Consider the following 18,749-nt stretch of genomic DNA (forward strand, 5'->3'; position numbering starts at 1 on the left):
GTATTTAAGTGCCACGTATCACGTATTTCAGTGCCACGTATTTCAGTGCCACGTATTTCAGTGCCACGTATTTCAGTGCCACGTATTTCAGTCACGTTTAGGGTTAGGGTTAGGGGTAGGGTTAGGGTTAGGGCTAGGGTTGGAGGTAAAGTTAGGGTTGGGGCTAAAGTTAGGGTTGGGGCTAAAGTTAGGGTTAGGGTTTGGATTACATTTACGTTTGGATTAGGGTTGGGATTAGAATTATGGGTGTGTCAGGGCTAGGGGTGTGGTTAGGGTTACCGTTGGGATTAGGGTTAGGGGTGTGTTTGGGTTAGGGTTTCAGGTAGAATTGGGGGGTTTCCACTGTCCAGGCACATCAGGGGCTCTCCAAGCGCGACATGGCGTCCAATCTCAATTCCAGCCAATTCTGCGTTGAAAAAGTAAAACAGTGCTCCTTCCCTTCCGAGCTCTCCCGTGCGCCCAAAAAGGGGTTTACCCCAACATATGTGTTATCAGCGTACTCGGGACAAATTGAACAACAACTTCTGGGGTCCAAGTTCTCTTGTTATCCTTAGGAAAATAAAAATTTGGGGGGCTAAAAATCATTTTTGTGGGAAAAAAAAGATGTTTTATTTTCACGGCTCTGCATTATAAACTGTAGTGAAACACTTGGGGGTTCAAAGTTCTCACAACACATCTAGATAAGTTCCTTGGGAGGTCTAGTTTCCAATATGGGGTCACTTGTGGGGGGTTTGTACTGTTTGGGTACATCAGGGGCTCTGCAAATGCAACGTGACGCCTGCAGACCAATCCATTTAAGGCTGCATTCCAAATGGCGCTCCTTCCCTTCCGAGCTCTGTCATGCGCCCAAACAGTGGTTCCCCCCGACATATGGGGTATCAGCGTACTCAGGACAAATTGGACAACAACTTTTGGGGTCTAATTTATCCTGTTACCCTTGTGAAAATACAAAACTGGGGGCTAAAAAATCATTTTTGTGAAAAAAAAAAAAAAAGAATTTTTATTTTCACGGCTTTGCGCTATAAACTTTAGTGAAACACTTGGGGGTTCAAAGTTCTCAAAACACATCTAGATAAGTTCCTTGGGAGGTCTAGTTTCCAATATGGGGTCACTTGTGGGGGGTTTGTGCTGTTTGGGTACATCAGGGGCTCTGCAAATGCAACGTGACGGCTGCTGACCAATCCATTTAAGTCTGCATTCCAAATGGCGCTCCTTCCCTTCCGAGCTCTGTCATGCGCCCAAACAGTGGTTCCCCCCCACATATGGGGTATCCGCATACTCAGGACAAATTGGAAAACAAATTTTGGGGTCCAATTTATTCTGTTACCCTTGTAAAAATACAAAGCTGGGGGCTAAAAAATCATTTTTGAGAAAAAAAAAAAAATTATTTTCACGGCTCTGCGTTATAATCTGTAGTGAAACACTTGGGGGTTCAAAGCTCTCAAAACACATCTAGATAAGTTCCTTAGGGGGTCTACTTTCCAAAATGGTGTCACTTGTAGGGAGTTTCAATGTTTAGGCACATCAGGGGCTCTCCAAACGCAACATGGCGTCCCATCTCAATTCCAGTCAATTTTGCATTGAAAAGTCAAATGGCGCTCCTTCCCTTCCAAGCTCTGCCATGCGCCCAAACAGTGGTTTACACCCACATATGGGGTATCAGCGTACTCAGGACAAATTGCACAACATTTTTTGGGGTCCAATTTCTTCTCTTACCCTTGGGAAAATAAAAAATTGGGGGCAAAAAGATCATTTTTGTGAAAAAATATGATTTTTTATTTTTACGGCTCTGCATTATAAACTTCTGTGAAGCACTTGGTGGGTCAAAGTGCTCACCACACATCTAGATAAGTTCCTTAGGGGGTCTACTTTCCAAAATGGTGTCACTTGTAGGGAGTTTCAATGTTTAGGCACATCAGGGGCTCTCCAAACGCAACATGGCGTCCCATCTCAATTCCAGTCAATTTTGCATTGAAAAGTCAAATGGCGCTCCTTCCCTTCCAAGCTCTGCCATGCGCCCAAACAATGGTTTACACCCACATATGGGGTATCAGCGTACTCAGGACAAATTGCACAACATTTTTTGGGGTCCAATTTCTTCTCTTACCCTTGGGAAAATAAAAAATTGGGGGCGAAAAGATCATTTTTGTGAAAAAATATGATTTTTTATTTTTACGGCTCTGCATTATAAACTTCTGTGAAGCACTTGGTGGGTCAAAGTGCTCACCACACATCTAGATAAGTTCCTTAGGGGGTCTACTTTCCAAAATGGTGTCACTTGTAGGGAGTTTCAATGTTTAGGCACATCAGGGGCTCTCCAAACGCAACATGGCGTCCCATCTGAATTCCAGTCAATTTTGCATTGAAAAGTCAAATGGCGCTCCTTCCCTTCCAAGCTCTGCCATGCGCCTAAACAATGGTTTACACCCACATATGGGGTATCATCGTACTCAGGACAAATTGTACAACAACTTTGGGGGTCCATTTTCTCCTGTTACCCTTGGTAAAATAAAACAAATTGGAGCTGAAATAAATTTTGTGTGAAAAAAAGTTAAATGTTCATTTTTATTTAAACATTCCAAAAATTCCTGTGAAACACCTGAAGGGTTAATAAACTTCTTGAATGTGGTTTTGAGCACCTTGAGGGGTGCAGTTTTTAGAATGGTGTCACACTTGAGTATTTTCTATCATATAGACCCCTCAAAATGACTTCAAATGAGATGTGGTCCCTAAAAAAAAATGGTGTTGTAAAAATGAGAAATTGCTGGTCAACTTTTAACCCTTATAACTCCGTCACAAAAAAAAATTTTGGTTCCAAAATTGTACTGATGTAAAGTAGACATGTGGGAAATGTTACTTATTAAGTATTTTGCGTGACATATGTCTGTGATTTAAGGGCACAAAAATTCAAAGTTGGAAAATTGCAAAATTTTCAAAATTTTCGCCAAATTTCCATTTTTTTCACAAATAAACGCAAGTTATATCGAATAAATTTTACCTTTAACATGAAGTACAATATGTCACGAGAAAACAATGTCAGAATCGCCAAGATCCGTCAAAGCGTTCCAGAGTTATAGCCTCATAAAGGGACAGTGGTCAGAATTGTAAAAATTGGCCCGGTCATTAACGTGCAAACCACCCTTGGGGGTGAAGGGGTTAATAATGCAGAATTAATTCCCGTCTTTTACATGAATATTTGTAATCCAAATCCCGGAGTGGGTAAAAAGTGCAGAAGTGGTGCACATGTTTCTATTATACTTTTCCTTTTATGGTTCCTCTTCTAGTTTTCACTTAAAAATACTGAAGTAAAAAGCTCACCAAATACTCACCGTGTGCTCGTGGCCTAACGCGTTCTCCCACATGCTTTTTGCAGATTTAATGTAAGTTTTGGCAAAACGTTGTTGGGCCTGGATGCTATTTTCTTTTTCTTTTTTTGTAAGGAGTGGCTTTTGTCTTGCCACTTTACCCCACAAGCCAGACATATGAAGAATATGGGAGATGGTTGTCACATGTCGTGCACAAACAGTGCTTGCCAGAAATTCCTTCAGCTCCTTTAGTGTTGCTGCAGGCCTCTTGGATCCATTTTTTTTCTTGTCTTTACATCAATATTTGAGGGATGTACAGTTCTAGGTAATGTCACTGTAGTGCCAAAGATAAGCCACTTCTTGATGACAATCTACAATATCCCAGAGAATATCTAATGCCTTGGAAAAAAATGTCACCTTTCTCCTGACTAATAACCTCCATGACAATAAATCGACAGAGTTCCCCAAAACAATTTGCAAAATGATTCACTGATTTTGATATTAACCCCTTCCCGACCCATGACGCCTATGCGGCGTCATGGAATGATCGCGTCCCTGCAGATCGGGTGAAGGGGTTAAGGGTCTGTTAAAATTTACAATATCCTTTAAAAAGATCAAGCATTACAGAAACAAAACATATATACACCATAATTTGTACAAACAGGTGAGAATAATAGTAGGTAGTAGGTAATTTCCCAACAATAAAAACTGATCTATCTTTTCTTCCGAAAATATGGAGCCAAAGTGTTAATTCCTTTCAGGGCAATTTAATATAGGGTATATAAGACTATCTTCAATGCACTTAGTAGTATGATGCCACTTATCATTTCATCCCACAAATGTGAAAATAAACTCATAACGGTAAAATAAAGTGTATAGGGGAGCTTTCAGTGGGAGACCATATATAGTATATCTAATACATTTAAAGGGAACCTGTCCCCCCACCTGGCATTTGTAACTAAAAGAGCCACATTGTGCAGCACTAATGCTGCATTCTGTCAAGGTGGCTCTTTTAGTTGGGGTCCCTTCCAATGCTGAAATATCCGTTTTTATAATTTGCCATACCTGTAGTCTGTCCGGGGGGCATGTCTTTTCCCCCCGGACACAAACGCCTCCCAGCCATCACTCGGTCCCTCCGTGCCCCCCCTCCTGTGCCTTCTTTTTCGTTCCCGGCGCCTGCGCTGTAAGTTCCCATCACGTGATGGGAGTCGAAGGGCAGCGCAAACTGCGCATGCCCGAAAAAGGAACTTACAGTGCAGGCGCCGGGGACGTAAATGAATGCAGAGGAGGCGGCGCACGGTGGAAATGGGAGGCGTTTGTGTCTGGGCAGAAAAGACATGCCCCCAGGACAGACTACAGGTATGGCAGGCAAATTCTAAAAACAAATATTTCAGCATTGAAAGGGACCCCAACTAAAAGCGCCACCTTGACAGAATGCAGCATTAGTGCTGCACAATGTGGCTCTTTTAGTTAAAAACGCCAGGAGGGGGGGGGGGGGTGACAGGTTCCCTTTAATGGTCCAACATTGACTGTCGTTTAATCCCACTAGTGTGGCAGTCTATTCCCCATCAGGGTGATGTAAATTATATATATATCTATTTTCAGTATCAGACCATGGAACCAGTGCAATTGCTAGTACAATGCTGATAATGATATAATATTGAATTCCCCAGGTTTACGTGTTATTCAATGAGTGATGTTAAGACTCAAGCATTAGGTGCAGATATATTATTGTATAGACCATGAGACGTCTTTCAATAAGCAATGTTACAACCCTAAGTGCAGGATATATTCTTGCATAAGCCCTGAGGATACTAATAGATAGAGGATGCATTAATACGTACCGTAGTTCCTAAAGTGCAACATGTGTTATTGCACAAGCCCTAAGCACGATTTAATCCTGGATAGGAAACAACACTAACTGTTATTAACTACCTGTCTACTTGTATGAATTACGGTCTAATATATGTTTTGTTTTGAAATTCGCAATCTTTTTTTTTTAAGGATATTTTAATAAAAGTTATATATTCACTTCTTCTGACTAACTGATTAACTTTAAACAATGATATCCCTTTGCTGTGTTGTAAGCTGTTTACACACCTTGGATTTTACTGTAAATTGCAACTAAGAAAATATCAGGATCAGCTAAACTTTATATGGGGTTAATTAGAATCACTGTAAATGATGGCAGCTGTGTACTGACTACTATTAACATGAGTTTCAATGTTACTGGCCAATTCTCAACCCGAGTGTTCATACTTGTGCAGCCATTATACTAGTTTTGATTCTTTTATTTTCCCTCTCCAAAATGGTTTCAAGTTTATTTGTAAATGGATTAGGCTTTGCTATGTAATCGGAAGACAGCAGAAAATAGAGGCTGAGAATCAGAGTTGAATGATGTTAAGGTACCGTCACACTAAACGATATCGCTAGCGATCCGTGATGTTGCAGCGTCCTGGATAGCGATATCGTTGTGTTTGACACGCAGCAGCGATCAGGATCCTGCTGTGATATCGCTGGTCGTTGGTTAAAGTTCAGAACTTTATTTGGTCGTCAGATCGCCGTGTATCGTTGTTTGACAGCAAAAGCAACGATACCAGCGATGTTTTACAATGGTAACCAGGGTAAATATCGGGTTACTAAGCGCAGGGCCGCGCTTAGTAACCCGATGTTTACCCTGGTTACCAGTGTAAAATGTAAAAAAACAAACAGTACATACTCACCTTCGCGTCCCCCGCCGTCCGCTTCCTGCACTGACTGAGCGCTGGCCGTAAAGTGAAAGCACAGCACAGCGGTGACGTCACCGCTCTGCTGTTAGGGCCGGCACTCAGTCAGTGCAGGAAGCGGATGCCGGGGGACGCGAAGGTGAGTATGTAGTGTTTGTTTTTTTACATTTTACACTGGTAACCAGGGTAAACATCGGGTTACTAAGCGCGGCCCTGTGCTTAGCAACCCGATGTTTACCCTGGTTACCCAGGGACCTCGGCATCGTTGGTCGCTGGAGAGCGGTCTGTGTGACAGCTCTCCAGCGACTAAACAGCGACACTGCAGCGATCGGCATCGTTGTCTGTATCGCTGCAGCGTCGCTTAGTGTGACGGTACCTTTACTGGTTTGTAGACTTCAACTGAAGATTGGAAGAACACCAGGTGGCGTCACAACATCGTATTCTAACAAGGAGCAGTATCTCATAGCTTAACCTTTTTAGGTAGCTTCATGTATTTATCTGTTTGTTTCCCTGTAACACAAATAACAAGTCTTTTCCCTTCATATTTAAGGTATTTCTACTTTTACAATTCTGGCCTTCAGAATCAAAGAGTGATGTATGTTCAAAATTCTCTAGATGCTGAACCTCGAGTTTTCCTGGATCCTAATACATTTTCTGAAGATGGCACTATTGCATTGCGAGGTTAGATAACTTTCTTTTAGATTTTGTGATATTGCACAATTTAGTAGATTTATGTTCATGAAATTATTAAAGGGCCTTATATTTTCAGCTTATTCATTGCATGATTAAAATGTCCTTTTCCAATATTGATTCTGTATCAGTTCTTCTTGATTTTCGAAATCTGTGTTTACCTCTACTGCTTAAAACATGTCTTGGCCTGGTGATGGACATGCCGGTGCTTAGCTCATTACACGGCCATGCTTTGGTATATGTACTATAACTACAAAGAGTCAAGTACCCGCATGGCCATTATGTGGCCTGGACTGATTTTTATCCTATGTTGGTATTGGAATATTGTATAACTGTTAATCATACACTAAATAAGTTTTATTTGTTGAAACTGGACTACCCTTCAAAAGGTACTCACACACCCCATATCACTATCACATATCGGCTCTTCCTCGCCTGCACTGTGGCAGCTAGACGGAGCAGGCCCAATTGCTACTTCACACAAAGGTGAAAAATGTGTTTAATAGCAAAACTCCTTTAACCTCCTTGGCACATATGGACGTACTAGTATGTCCGTATCAGGGTCGATGTATAAAGTGGGTTCAGGAGCTGCGCAGATACCGGCTGTGCTATACAGCCACCTTCTGCCTATAAAAGCAAGGTACTGGAGCTAGTTGTTAATAATTTAAATGCCACTGTCAGTCGCTGAGAGCGTGAGCTCACATCTAAATAGTGGTGATGAAATCATGGGGTACCGATGGGTTAACATGGCACCCAAGGGGCTACTGAAGGCCCCATTACAGTCACCTGCTGTCATTTTCTTTAATTAAATAGAATACAGCCATGGTTATACATGTGGTTATATAACAGTTAATATAAATACTTATAATAATTATTATAACTGACAAACCTATAAATAAAACGGGAGAGAAGGGGGGATAAGAAAAGCGGAGAGGAAGGAAAGAGCCAAGGGAGTAAAAAAGGTGGAGAAAGGGGCGAGTGTTGACATGAAATAAAAAAAAGAAAAAAACTAGAGAAACTCTCCAGATCCCACCCAGAGCATGTTAAGCAGCTATCGAGCTAATCATTTCCCATGTTCCCTTTGTCCAGGCTATGCGTTTACGGAAGATGGAGAATATTTTGCTTATGGGTTAAGTAACAGCGGCTCAGACTGGGTTACTATCAAATTCATGAAAGTCAGCAACCAGGAGGAGCTCCCAGATGTCCTGGAAAGAGTGAAGTTCAGCTGCATGTCCTGGACCCACGATGGGGTTGGGATGTTCTACAACTCTTACCCTAAACAAGAAGGCAAAAGTGATGGTGAGTCATGCCAGCATTTCTGTCTCTACACTAAGGCACAATGTACTCATACATTCATACAATTCTTCTTACCTGCATTGTTCGGCCCGTTATTCAGTCCTCTGCTTCAATAGATTCTTAATTTTCCTCTGCAGTTGATGGGCTCTCATAAGCATTTATAGTACTTTTCAGTCCCACTTATTATATGTAATCCTGGTTAAATGGCCAAGGAAATGAAAATGTTCCCTTTTTCCTGCCGCATGATGTTACGTGGGGACAATTGGATTGGCCTAAAGGATGATATCCGACTCTGATTTCCAACAGAATAGCTAGAATGCAGTATTGCTAATCCTCAGCATACCCTAGAAAAGTAAAAGTTTAAAAAAAAATTCACCATAGAGAGAATTTAGAAGTAGAAATGAATGAACCTGCTCAGATAAGGTGTTATCTGAGCATGCTCGGGGGCTAACAGGGTGTCTTCAGCGTGCTCGGATAATATGTTCGAGTCCCTGCCGCTGCATGTCTCGTGGCTGTTCAACAACTGCAACACATGTAGGGATAGCCTAACGAACAGGCAATTCCTGCATGTGTTGCGGCTGTCGAACAGCCACGAGACATGCAGCCGCAGGGACTCGAACATATTATCTGAGCACGCTGAAGACATTCAGTTAGCACCAGAGCATGCTCAGATAACACCTTATCCCAACACGTTCACTCATCACTAGTCAGAAGGCATGAAACCCTCTCATTTCTTATATTGCTGTTAATAATTGGATGTTACGTGATTACCAGGGCTTCTAGTAGGGGGAGGCTGCTGCTGGGTTTAACCAAAACTGACTATTTGCAGCCACAAATTAAAATGATAGAAATATACGTAATTGCCCCCCTCCAAAAAAACCATCCACCAATCACTGTCTTTATGCTAGCCCTGCCTCAAGTATCCTAAAATTGACATGCATTATATCAAAATGAATAGCGTATGATGGCAAACACAAATAATCTATTTTAGGCTATCATTGTAAGATTACCTGAAGAGGTTACTGTGAAATAAATGTTTACAAAGTACAATAACAAGGAAAACTATGTAGAGTAAAAAAATCACATTGCTGGCCCAACAAATAAATATGGTAGTGCATTCTAAAACCTGTACACTTGGACACCCTGGACCACAACTGGTTAATAACTGGTGGAAAAGACTCTGCATGTCAGCGTAGGTGCAGATCTGCGTGCTATGATGGCGGAGCCCATTCTAGTTGGTGACTCTCTGTCCCTGGCCCGAGTTTCGTTATTCTGTCCCATGCCCGGCATGGGATCGGGGGATACAGTGCACTGATGTGAGCGCTGCTTCACCCCCTGAATAAGGCCCCAGTTACATGTACGATTTTTGGGCCTTAGCAGTGTTATTTGACATTCTGTTTACTCCCTTTTCTACAGGTACGGAAACATCCACCAATGTTCATCAGAAACTGTTTTATCATGTCATCGGAACCAACCAGTCCAAAGATATATTATGTGCTGAATTCTTAGATGAGCCTAAATGGATGGGGGGAGCGGAGGTAAGCCGAAGCCTTTTTCCTTATTTTTGAGAACTGATGTGCTGAAGGGTTAGCAAATGTTTAAAGACTTAAGGCAGGTCCCAAGGCGATGCCATCAACGTTGTATCACCAATCCTAAGAACCAGCCCACACTGATGACATATGGGAAAGTGCTTTACGGGTCATTTTCAAACGGCAAACCATTTGGCAAAAAGGCAGCTGCAGCTTCCATGATGCCTGTCGGGAGTTTCTCCACTGGCCCCACCACTTGTGATAACTCTTCCGCCAGTCTGTGAAGGTTGAGGCCTGCACTGTATACGGAGAGCATACCCAGGACCTGTCGGGAGTTTCTCCACTGGCCCCACCACTTGTAATAACTCTTCCGCCAGTCTGTGGAGGTTGAGGCCTGCACTGTATACGGAGAGCATACCCAGGACCTGTCAGGAGTTTCTCTACTGGCCCCACCACTTGTGATAACTCTTCCGCCAGTCTGCGGAGGTTGAGGCCTGCACTGTATACGGAGAGCATACCCAGGACCTGTCGGGAGTTTCTCCACTGGCCCCACCACTTGTAATAACTCTTCTGCCAGTCTGTGGAGTTTGGGGCCTGCACTGTATACGGAGAGCATACCCAGGGCCTGTCGGGAGTTTCTCCACTGGCCCCACCACTTGTAATAACTCTTCCGCCAGTCTGTGGGGCCTGCACTGTATACGGAGAGCATGCCCAGGGCCTGTCGGGAGTTTCTGCACTGGCCCCACCACTTGTGATAACTCTTCCGCCAGTCTGGGGCCTGCACTGTATACGGAGAGCATACCCAGGACCTGTCAGGAGTTTCTCTACTGGCCCCACCACTTGTGATAACTCTTCCGCCAGTCTGCGGAGGTTGAGGCCTGCACTGTATACGGAGAGCATACCCAGGACCTGTCGGGAGTTTCTCCACTGGCCCCACCACTTGTGATAACTCTTCCGCCAGTCTGTGGGGCCTGCACTGTATACGGGGAGCATACCCAGGGCCTGTCGGGAGTTTCTCCACTGGCCCCACCACTTGTGATAACTCTTCCGCCAGTCTGTGGGGCCTGCACTGTATACGGAGAGCATACCCAGGACTCTTACCTTCTAGTGTCATTTTCTTGATGTAACTCAATTTATTTAAAGTAAACATATAATTCTGAATCAAAACATTTCCCCTTTTTTTTTTGTTTTTGAGCAGTGTTTTTATATTGCTCCCAACCTGTTTGTGTGGGTATATACCTTTTGCCTCCTCTGTGATCAGCTTACAGCACATCTATGGGACATTTTGCAGGATGTTTGTATCCAGCAGAGGGAGCTTGGAAATTATATTTACCATAGTTAAATTGCATATAGTCTGAATATTCCTTTTTTATCACTTTTCCTTAAAAATATATATTTCCTTCATTTATAGTATAATTTTCAGTGCTGCTTATTGATAGGGCTGCCAAAATATGTAAGATTATAAAAAGTGACATTCCTCTTAAAGGGGTTTTCTGGCTCTGCTGTCTGCTTTGGCAGACCGCTGAGCTCTGTGATTGGCTCGCCAGTGATGCACGCTCTTGACATGATGTTGCCAAAACATGGAGATCGCAGCAGTGTCATGGAGGCACTGGAGCGAAAGAGGCCTTGTACTGTCTAGCTTTGTTATTTTATAATACAGGATTTGTTTGAGGTCCATTTAAAAAAAAAAATATGAAAAACCCTTTAAGTCTTTAATTTCAGTGGTTTTAGTTTGTTTGTTTTTTTTATTTTAATTTTTTGTTGCCTTTTTTTTTTTTTCACTTAAATATATTTGTAATTTTTAGCTGCTCAGATTTGAATTTCTGCTACTCACGAAGGCTAACATTGCAAGAGTTGATTTGTTTAGTTTTTTTATCCTGTTTATATACACTTCCCCCCCCCCCCAAAAAAAAAAAAATTAACCTCTTAACGACCGCCGATACGCCTTTTAACGGCGGCCGCTAAGGGTACTTAAACCACAGCGCCGTTAATTAACGGCGCTGTGGAAAAAGTGAATAGCGCCCCCCAGAGTCGGATTTTATCTGGGGTCTCGGTTGCCGAGGGTAGCCGAGACGCCAGAGAACATGATTCGGGGGGTTTTTACCGACCCCCGAGTTGCGATCGCCGGTAATTAACCGTTTACCGGCGGTCGCAACAAAAAAAAAAAAAACGCGATTTGCCATTTAATTTCTCTGTCCTCCGATGTGATCGCACATCGGAGGACAGAGAAATAGTGTCCCCAATGGCCCCCAATAGCCCCCCAATACTCACCTATCTCCCCCGGTGCTCCTCGTGGCTCCCGATGGGCGCCACCATCTTTTTTCTGGGAAAAAATGGCGGGCGCATGCGCAGTGCGCCCGCCGCCCGGCACCCGGAAGATCTTTGGGGTCTCGGCTACCAAAAAAGCGATCTCTAATTCTCTGTCCTCTGATGTGATCGCACATCAGAGGACAGAGAAATAGGGGGATTCGGGGACCCTATCATACTCACCCGGTGTCCCTGGGTCCTCCTGCGTCTCCTCTTGCCAAGTTGGGGCTAAAATTAGGGTTAGGGTTAGGGCTAGGGTTAGGGCTAGGGTTAGGGCTAGGGTTAGGGTTAGGGCTAGGGTTAGGGTTGGGGCTAAATTTAGGGTTAGGGCTAAATTTAGGGTTAGGGCTAGGGTTAGGGTTAGGCTACTTTCACACTAGCGTTTTTTGGCTTCCGTCGCAATGCGTCGTTGGAGAAAAAACGCATCCTGCAAAAGTGCTTGCAGGATGCGTATTTTTCTCTATTGACTTGCATTAGCGACACATTGCGACGGATTGCCACACGTCGGATGCGTCGTGCTTTGGCGGACCATCAGCACAAAAAAACGCTACATGTAACTTTTTTTGTGCGACGTGTCCGCCATTTCCGACCGCGCATGCGCGGCCGGAACTCCGCCCCCGCCTCCCCGCACCTCACAATGGGGCAACGGATGCGTTGAAAAAACAGCATCCGCTGCACCCGTTGTGTGGCGCTTACAACGCTAGCGTCGGTACGTCGGCCCGACACACTGCGATGGGCCGAGTACGACGCTAGTGTGAAAGTAGCCTTAGGCTTCTTTCACACTTGCGTCGGTACGGGGCGGTTGCAATGCGTTGGCCCGACGTACCGACGCACGTTGTGAATATTGTGCACAACGTGGGCAGCGGATGCAGTTTTTCAACGCATCCGCTGCCCAGTCTATGTCCTGGGGAGGAGGGGGTAGAGTTACGGCCACGCATGCGTGGAAATGGCGGACGCGACGTACAAAAAAAAGGTTACATTGAACTTTTTTTGTGACGACGGTCCACCAAAACACAACAGATCCAGTGCACGATGGACGTGATGTGTGGCCATCCGTCGGTAATACAAGTCTATGGGCAAAAAAGGCATCCTGTGGGCACATTTGCAGGATCCGTTTTTTGTCCAAAACGACGGATTGCGACGGATGCCACACGACGCAAGTGTGAAAGTAGCCTTAGGGTTAGGGTTGGGGCTAAAGTTAGGGTTAGGGATAGGGTTGGGGCTAAAATTAGGGTTAGGGTTGGGGCTAAAGTTATGGTTAGGGTTGGGGCTAAAGTTAGGGTTAGAGTTGGGATTAGGGTTAGGGTTTGGATTAGGGTTGGTATTAGGGTTACGTTTGGGATTAGGGTTGGGATTAGGGTTAGGGTTGGGATTAGGGTTAGGGTTGGGATTAGGGTTAAGGTTAGGGTTGGGATTAGGGTTGGGGGTGTATTGAGATTAGGGTTAGGTTTGAGGCTAGGGTTGAGATTAGGGTTAGGGGTGTGTTGGATTTAGGGTTTTGATTAGGGTTATGGTTAGGGTTGAGATTAGGGCTGTTTTGGGGTTAGGGTTGTGATTATCGTTAGGGTTGTGATTAGGATTATGGATCGTGTTGAGATTAGGGTTAGGGGTGTGTTGGAGTTAGGGTTGGAGTTAGAATTGGGGGGTTTCCACTGTTTAGGTACATCAGGGGGTCTCCAAACACGACAGCCAATTTTGCGCTAAAAAAGTCAAATGGTGCTCCCTCCCTTCTGAACTCTGCCGTGCGCCCAAACAGTGGTTTACCCCCACATATGGGGCATCAGCGTACTCGGGATAAATTGGACAACAACTTTTGGGGTCCAATTTCTCCTGTTACCCTTGTGAAAATAAAAACTTGGGGGCTAAAAATCTTTTTTGTTGGAAAAAAATATATTTTTTTATTTTCACTACTCTGCATTATAAACTTCTGTGAAGCACTTGAGCATTCAAAGTTCTCACCACATATCTAGATAAGTTCCTTAGGGGGTCCAGTTTCCAAAATTTGGTCACTTGTGGGGGGTTTCTACTGTTTAGGTACATCAGGGGCTCTGCAAACGCAACATAACACCCACAGACAATTCTATCAAAGTCTGAATTCCAAAATGCCGCTCCTTCCCTTCCGAGCTCTGCCGTGTGCCCAAACAGTGGTTTACCCCCACATATTGGGTATCAGCATACTCAGGACAAATTGGACAACAACTTTTGTGGTCTAATTTCTCCTGTTACCCTTATGAAAATAAGAATTTGTGGGCGAAAAAATCATTTTTGTGAAAACAAACGCGATTTTTTATTTTCACGGCTCTACGTTATAAACTTCTGTGAAGCACTTGGGGGTTCAAAGTGCTCACCACACATCTAGATAAGTTCCTTAAGGGGTCTAGTTTCCAAAATGGTGTCACTTGTGGGGGGTTTCCACTGTTTAGGCACATCAGGGGCTCTCCAAACGCGACATGGCGTCCGATCTCAATTCCAGCCAATTCTGCATTGAAACAGTCAAACGGCACTCCTTCTCTTCCAAGCTCTGCGGTGCGCCCAAACAGTGGTTTACCTCCACATATGGGGTATCGGCGTACTCAGGAGAAATTGCACAACAAAATTTGTGGTTAAATTTCTGTTTTTACACTTCTGAAAATTAAAAAAAAATGGTTCTGAAGTTAAATGTTTGCAAAAAAAAGTTAAATGTTCATTTTTTTCTTCCACTTTGTTTCAGTTCCTGTGAAGTACGTAAAGGGTTAATAAACTTCTTGAATGTGGTTTTGAGCAGCTTGAGGGGTGCAGTTTTTAGAATGGTGTCACACTTGGTTATTTTCTATCATATAGACCCCTCAAAATGACTTCAAAGGTGATGTGGTCCCTAAAAAAAAAACATGGTGTTGTAAAAATGAGAAATTGCTGGTCAACTTTTAACCCTTATAACTCCCTAACAAAAAAAAATTTTGTTTCCAAAATTGTGCTGATGTAAAGTAGACATGTGGGAAATGTTATTTATTAACTATTTTTCGTGACATATCTCTCTGATTTAAAGGGCCACTGTCACCCCCCCCAGCCCCGGTCCCCCGCCTTCCAGCATTGCCCGAATATACAGGTTTCATTGCCGACGTTTGGAACAGCCACAAAGAACAACGCTGGAAGGCGGGGGACCGGGGGAGCGTCTGACAAGCGCAGTGCGCATGCCCAGGAATGCCAGCCCCGCACTGTGCATAATGAATAACACAGTGCGGGGCGGGGATTCAGTAACAGGGCGGCCGCACTGCCCGCACCTGCGCAGTCAGGCACCCTGCATCTGAGCTGCTACTGATAATGAAGACTGCGCAGGCCCCAGGCAGGCACGCACAGCGCAGGCGCCGGATTTAAGAAGCAACAACGCGAAGGGGGCGGGTACCATCGGCCCTGAAGAGAAGAGTGACGGCAGTTGGGGGATTCATACAGGACGCTTCGGACCGCCTCCAGGTATAATATGGTATGTGTGGCCAATTTATAAAACGCTTTATTGAGCTAATAAATGAATCAAAAACTAAAAGAGCCACCTTGTTAGACTGCAGCATTACTGCTGCACAAGGTGGCTCTTTTAGTTTATAACGGCTGGGGGGGTGACAGTGGCCCTTTAAGGGCATAAAAATACAAAGTTTGAAAATTGCAAAATTATAAAAATTTTCACCATATTTCCGTTTTTTTCATAAATAATCGCAAGTAATATCGAAGAAATGTTACCACTAACTTGAAGTACAATATGTCACAAAAAAACAATCTCAGAATCAGCAGGATCCGATAAAGCGTTCCAGAGTTATAACCTCTTAAAGTGACAGTGGTCAGAATTGTAAAAATTGGCTCGGTCATTAAGTACCAAATTGGCTCTGTCACTAAGGGGTTAAATGGGTGTTCGAAAAATGTTTAAAATTGCAAACTGCTTGTAGGTACAAGCAACTTTTACCCAAACTATCAGAAACAAACTGCATGAAAGTGGTGTAAGGGCCAGATGTCCTATATTTATTTGGCAGTTGCCGAAGAACACAATAATTGCCAGATCACCTTGGCAATGCCGTTCTCATCATAGTTGAGGACAGATCTATAATGTTCACATATGACCGCCATAAAAGAGTCTTGAGATGCCATGGTGAACGTTATGCTGCGTGCAACATCATTCAGCATGGCCAGTTTGGCAATGGGTCAGTAATGGAGTCTGGAGGCACATCTTTGGAGGGTCACACAAACCTCCATGTGATAGTTGACTGTACCCTGACTGCACTGAAATCCACAGAGCTGTTTGTTGTCAGACCTTACGCTGGTGCGTGACCCTAGTGTCCCTCCTACTACAGGACAATGGCAGCCTCATGTGGCCAGGGTGTGTTGCCTGGGACCTCTGGGACATTATGTATTGGTCCATCTGACCTCGCCAAGTATCAACACAAACCAGGAGCTCACTGATGCCCTCCTCTAGGTCTGGGAGAAGGCCATACACTGTCTTTTCAGGAGCATGCCTACACACATGCAGGCTTGTTGAGGTCATGCATACTACTGGGTCGCAATGTGAGTTGCCATCGTGAAATTCTGACATTAGATCCACCCGTGAGTTCAATTTTTTACTTTTATTTTCTGGAGGACTTGATATCCAGTTCTCAATCTGTTGCTGATTTCCAGTTCTTCTTACTGTGCCTACATCATTTTGTTCTCAGAGAATCACACAATTTATATCAGTTAAGATTTTGGGCCCAATTCATTAAAACTTTTTCACCAGTATTCTGGCATAAGAACCTTTGAAAAGTTGCAAAATATTGGCGCAACGTGAGGCTGCTCTAACAGCTTGTGATCCCCTCGGCAAGGCTGGCATTTTTCAGCAGGGCTTTTAAATTGAGCCTTCTATTCATTGAGATTCAATGTGAAATTGAAGTGTTCCCATAATTTTTTGGGAGCAGTGCATTTTACGAGATTTTCTTTGAGTGCAGCTTGTCATGAACATAGCAGCTGTTTTTACTGCCACAATTCATCCATTACAATAATAATAATTTTTATGTATATAGCGCCAACATATTCCGCAGCGCTTTACAAATTATAGAGGGGACTTGTACAGACAATAGACATTACAGCATAACAGAAATCACAGTTCAAAATAGATACCAAGAGGAGTGAGGGCCCTGCTCGTAAGCTTACAAACTATGAGGAAAAGGGGAGACACGAGAGGTGGATGGTAACAATTGCTTTAGTTATTTGGACCAGCCATAGTGTAAGGCTCGGGTGTTCATGTAAAGCTGCAAGAACCAGTTAACTGCCTAAGTATGTAGCAGTACAGACACAGAGGGCTATTAACTGCATAAAGTGTATAAGAACATGATGAGAGGAACCTGATTATGTTTTTTTTTTGATAGGCCACACAGGGAAAGTTAGGTTAATGCGTTGAGGCGGTAGGCCAATCTGAACAAATGAGTTTTTAGGGCACGCATAAAACTCTGGGGATTGGGGATTAATCGAATTAACCTGGGTAGTGCATTCCAAAGAATCGGCGCAGCACATGTAAAGTCTTGGAGACGGGAGTGGGAGGTTCTGATTATTGAGGATGCTAACCTGAGGTCATTAGCGGAGCGGAGGGCACGGGTAGGGTGGTAGACTGAGACCAGAGAGGAGATGTAGGGTGGTGCTGAGCCATGGAGTGCTTTGTGGATGAGGGTAGTAGTTTTGTACTGGATTCTGGAGTGGATGGGTAGCCAGTGTAATCACTGGCACAAGGTAGAGGCATCGGTGTAACGGTTGGTGAGGAATATGATCCTGGCTGCAGCATTCAGGACAGATTTGAGCGGGGAGAGTTTGGTAAGAGGGAGGCCGATTAGTAGAGAGTTACAATAGTCCAGACGAGAATGAATAAGTGAAACAGTAAGAGTTTTTGCAGAGTCGAAAGTAAGAAAAGGGCGAATTCTAGAAATGTTTTTGAGATGCAGATAAGAAGAGCGAGCCAGTGATCGGATGTGGGGGGTGAATGAAAGCTCGGAATCAAGGATGACCCCAAGGCAGCGGGCATATTGCTTTGGAGTAATGGTGGAACCGCACACGGAGATGGCAATGTCAGGCAAAGGTAGGTTAGTAGAGGGAGAGAACACGAGGAGTTCAGTTTTTGACAAGTTCAGTTTCAGATAGAGGGAGGACATGATGTTAGAGACAGCGGTAAGACAATCACTGGTGTTTTCTAAAAAGGTCGGCGTGATAACAGGAGAAGAGGTGTATAATTGGGTGTCGTCAGCATAGAGATGGTACTGGAAACCAAATCTACTGATTGTTTGTCCAATAGGGGCAGTATACAAAGAGAAGAGGAGGGGGCCTAGGACTGATCCTTCAGGAACCCTAACAGTAAGGGGAAGGTGAGGGGAGGAGGAACCAGCAAAACATACAGTGAAGGATCGGTCAGAGAGATAGGAGGAGAACCAGGAGAGAACGGTGTCCTTGAGGCCGATGGAGTGGAGCATAGTGAGGAGGAGCTGATGATCCACAGTATCGAATGCTGCGGAGAGATCCAAGAGAATTAGCATGGAGTAATGACCATTAGATTTAGCTGTTAGTAGGTCATTAGAGACTTTAGTGAGGGCAGTTTCAGTAGAGTGTAAAGAGCGGAAGCCAGATTGAAGAGGGTCGAGAAGAGAGTTATCTGAGAGATAGCGGGTAAGACGGGAGTGGACCAGGCGTTCCAGGAGTTTGGAGATGAAGGGAAGGTTAGAGACAGGTCTATAATTAGCGGCACCATTTTGGTCGAGGGAGGGTTTTTTAAGTAATGGATGTATGATGGCATGCTTAAATGAGGAGGGAAAAATACCGGAAGTGAGAGAAAGGTTGAATATTTTTGTTAGGTGAGAGGTGACAGCCGGGGAAAGGGACTGGAGGAGGTGTGACGGAATGGGGTCACTGGTGCAAGT

At 44.1% G+C, this 18,749-nt stretch overlaps 1 protein-coding gene across 1 annotated transcript in view; it reads left to right on the forward strand.

The window, feature by feature from the left end:
* Positions 1 to 18,749, forward strand: part of PREP (prolyl endopeptidase) — a 151,190-nt gene that overhangs the window by 19,242 nt on the left and 113,199 nt on the right. The window contains exons 4-6 of the mRNA XM_077289641.1: positions 6,582 to 6,712; positions 7,811 to 8,020; positions 9,434 to 9,555. Coding sequence (XP_077145756.1) covers positions 6,582 to 6,712; positions 7,811 to 8,020; positions 9,434 to 9,555 — 463 coding nt within the window. The remainder of the gene's footprint in view (positions 1 to 6,581; positions 6,713 to 7,810; positions 8,021 to 9,433; positions 9,556 to 18,749) is intronic.

This window comes from Ranitomeya variabilis, chromosome 2 (genome assembly GCF_051348905.1).
Source record: "Ranitomeya variabilis isolate aRanVar5 chromosome 2, aRanVar5.hap1, whole genome shotgun sequence".
Taxonomy (NCBI): domain Eukaryota; kingdom Metazoa; phylum Chordata; class Amphibia; order Anura; family Dendrobatidae; genus Ranitomeya; species Ranitomeya variabilis.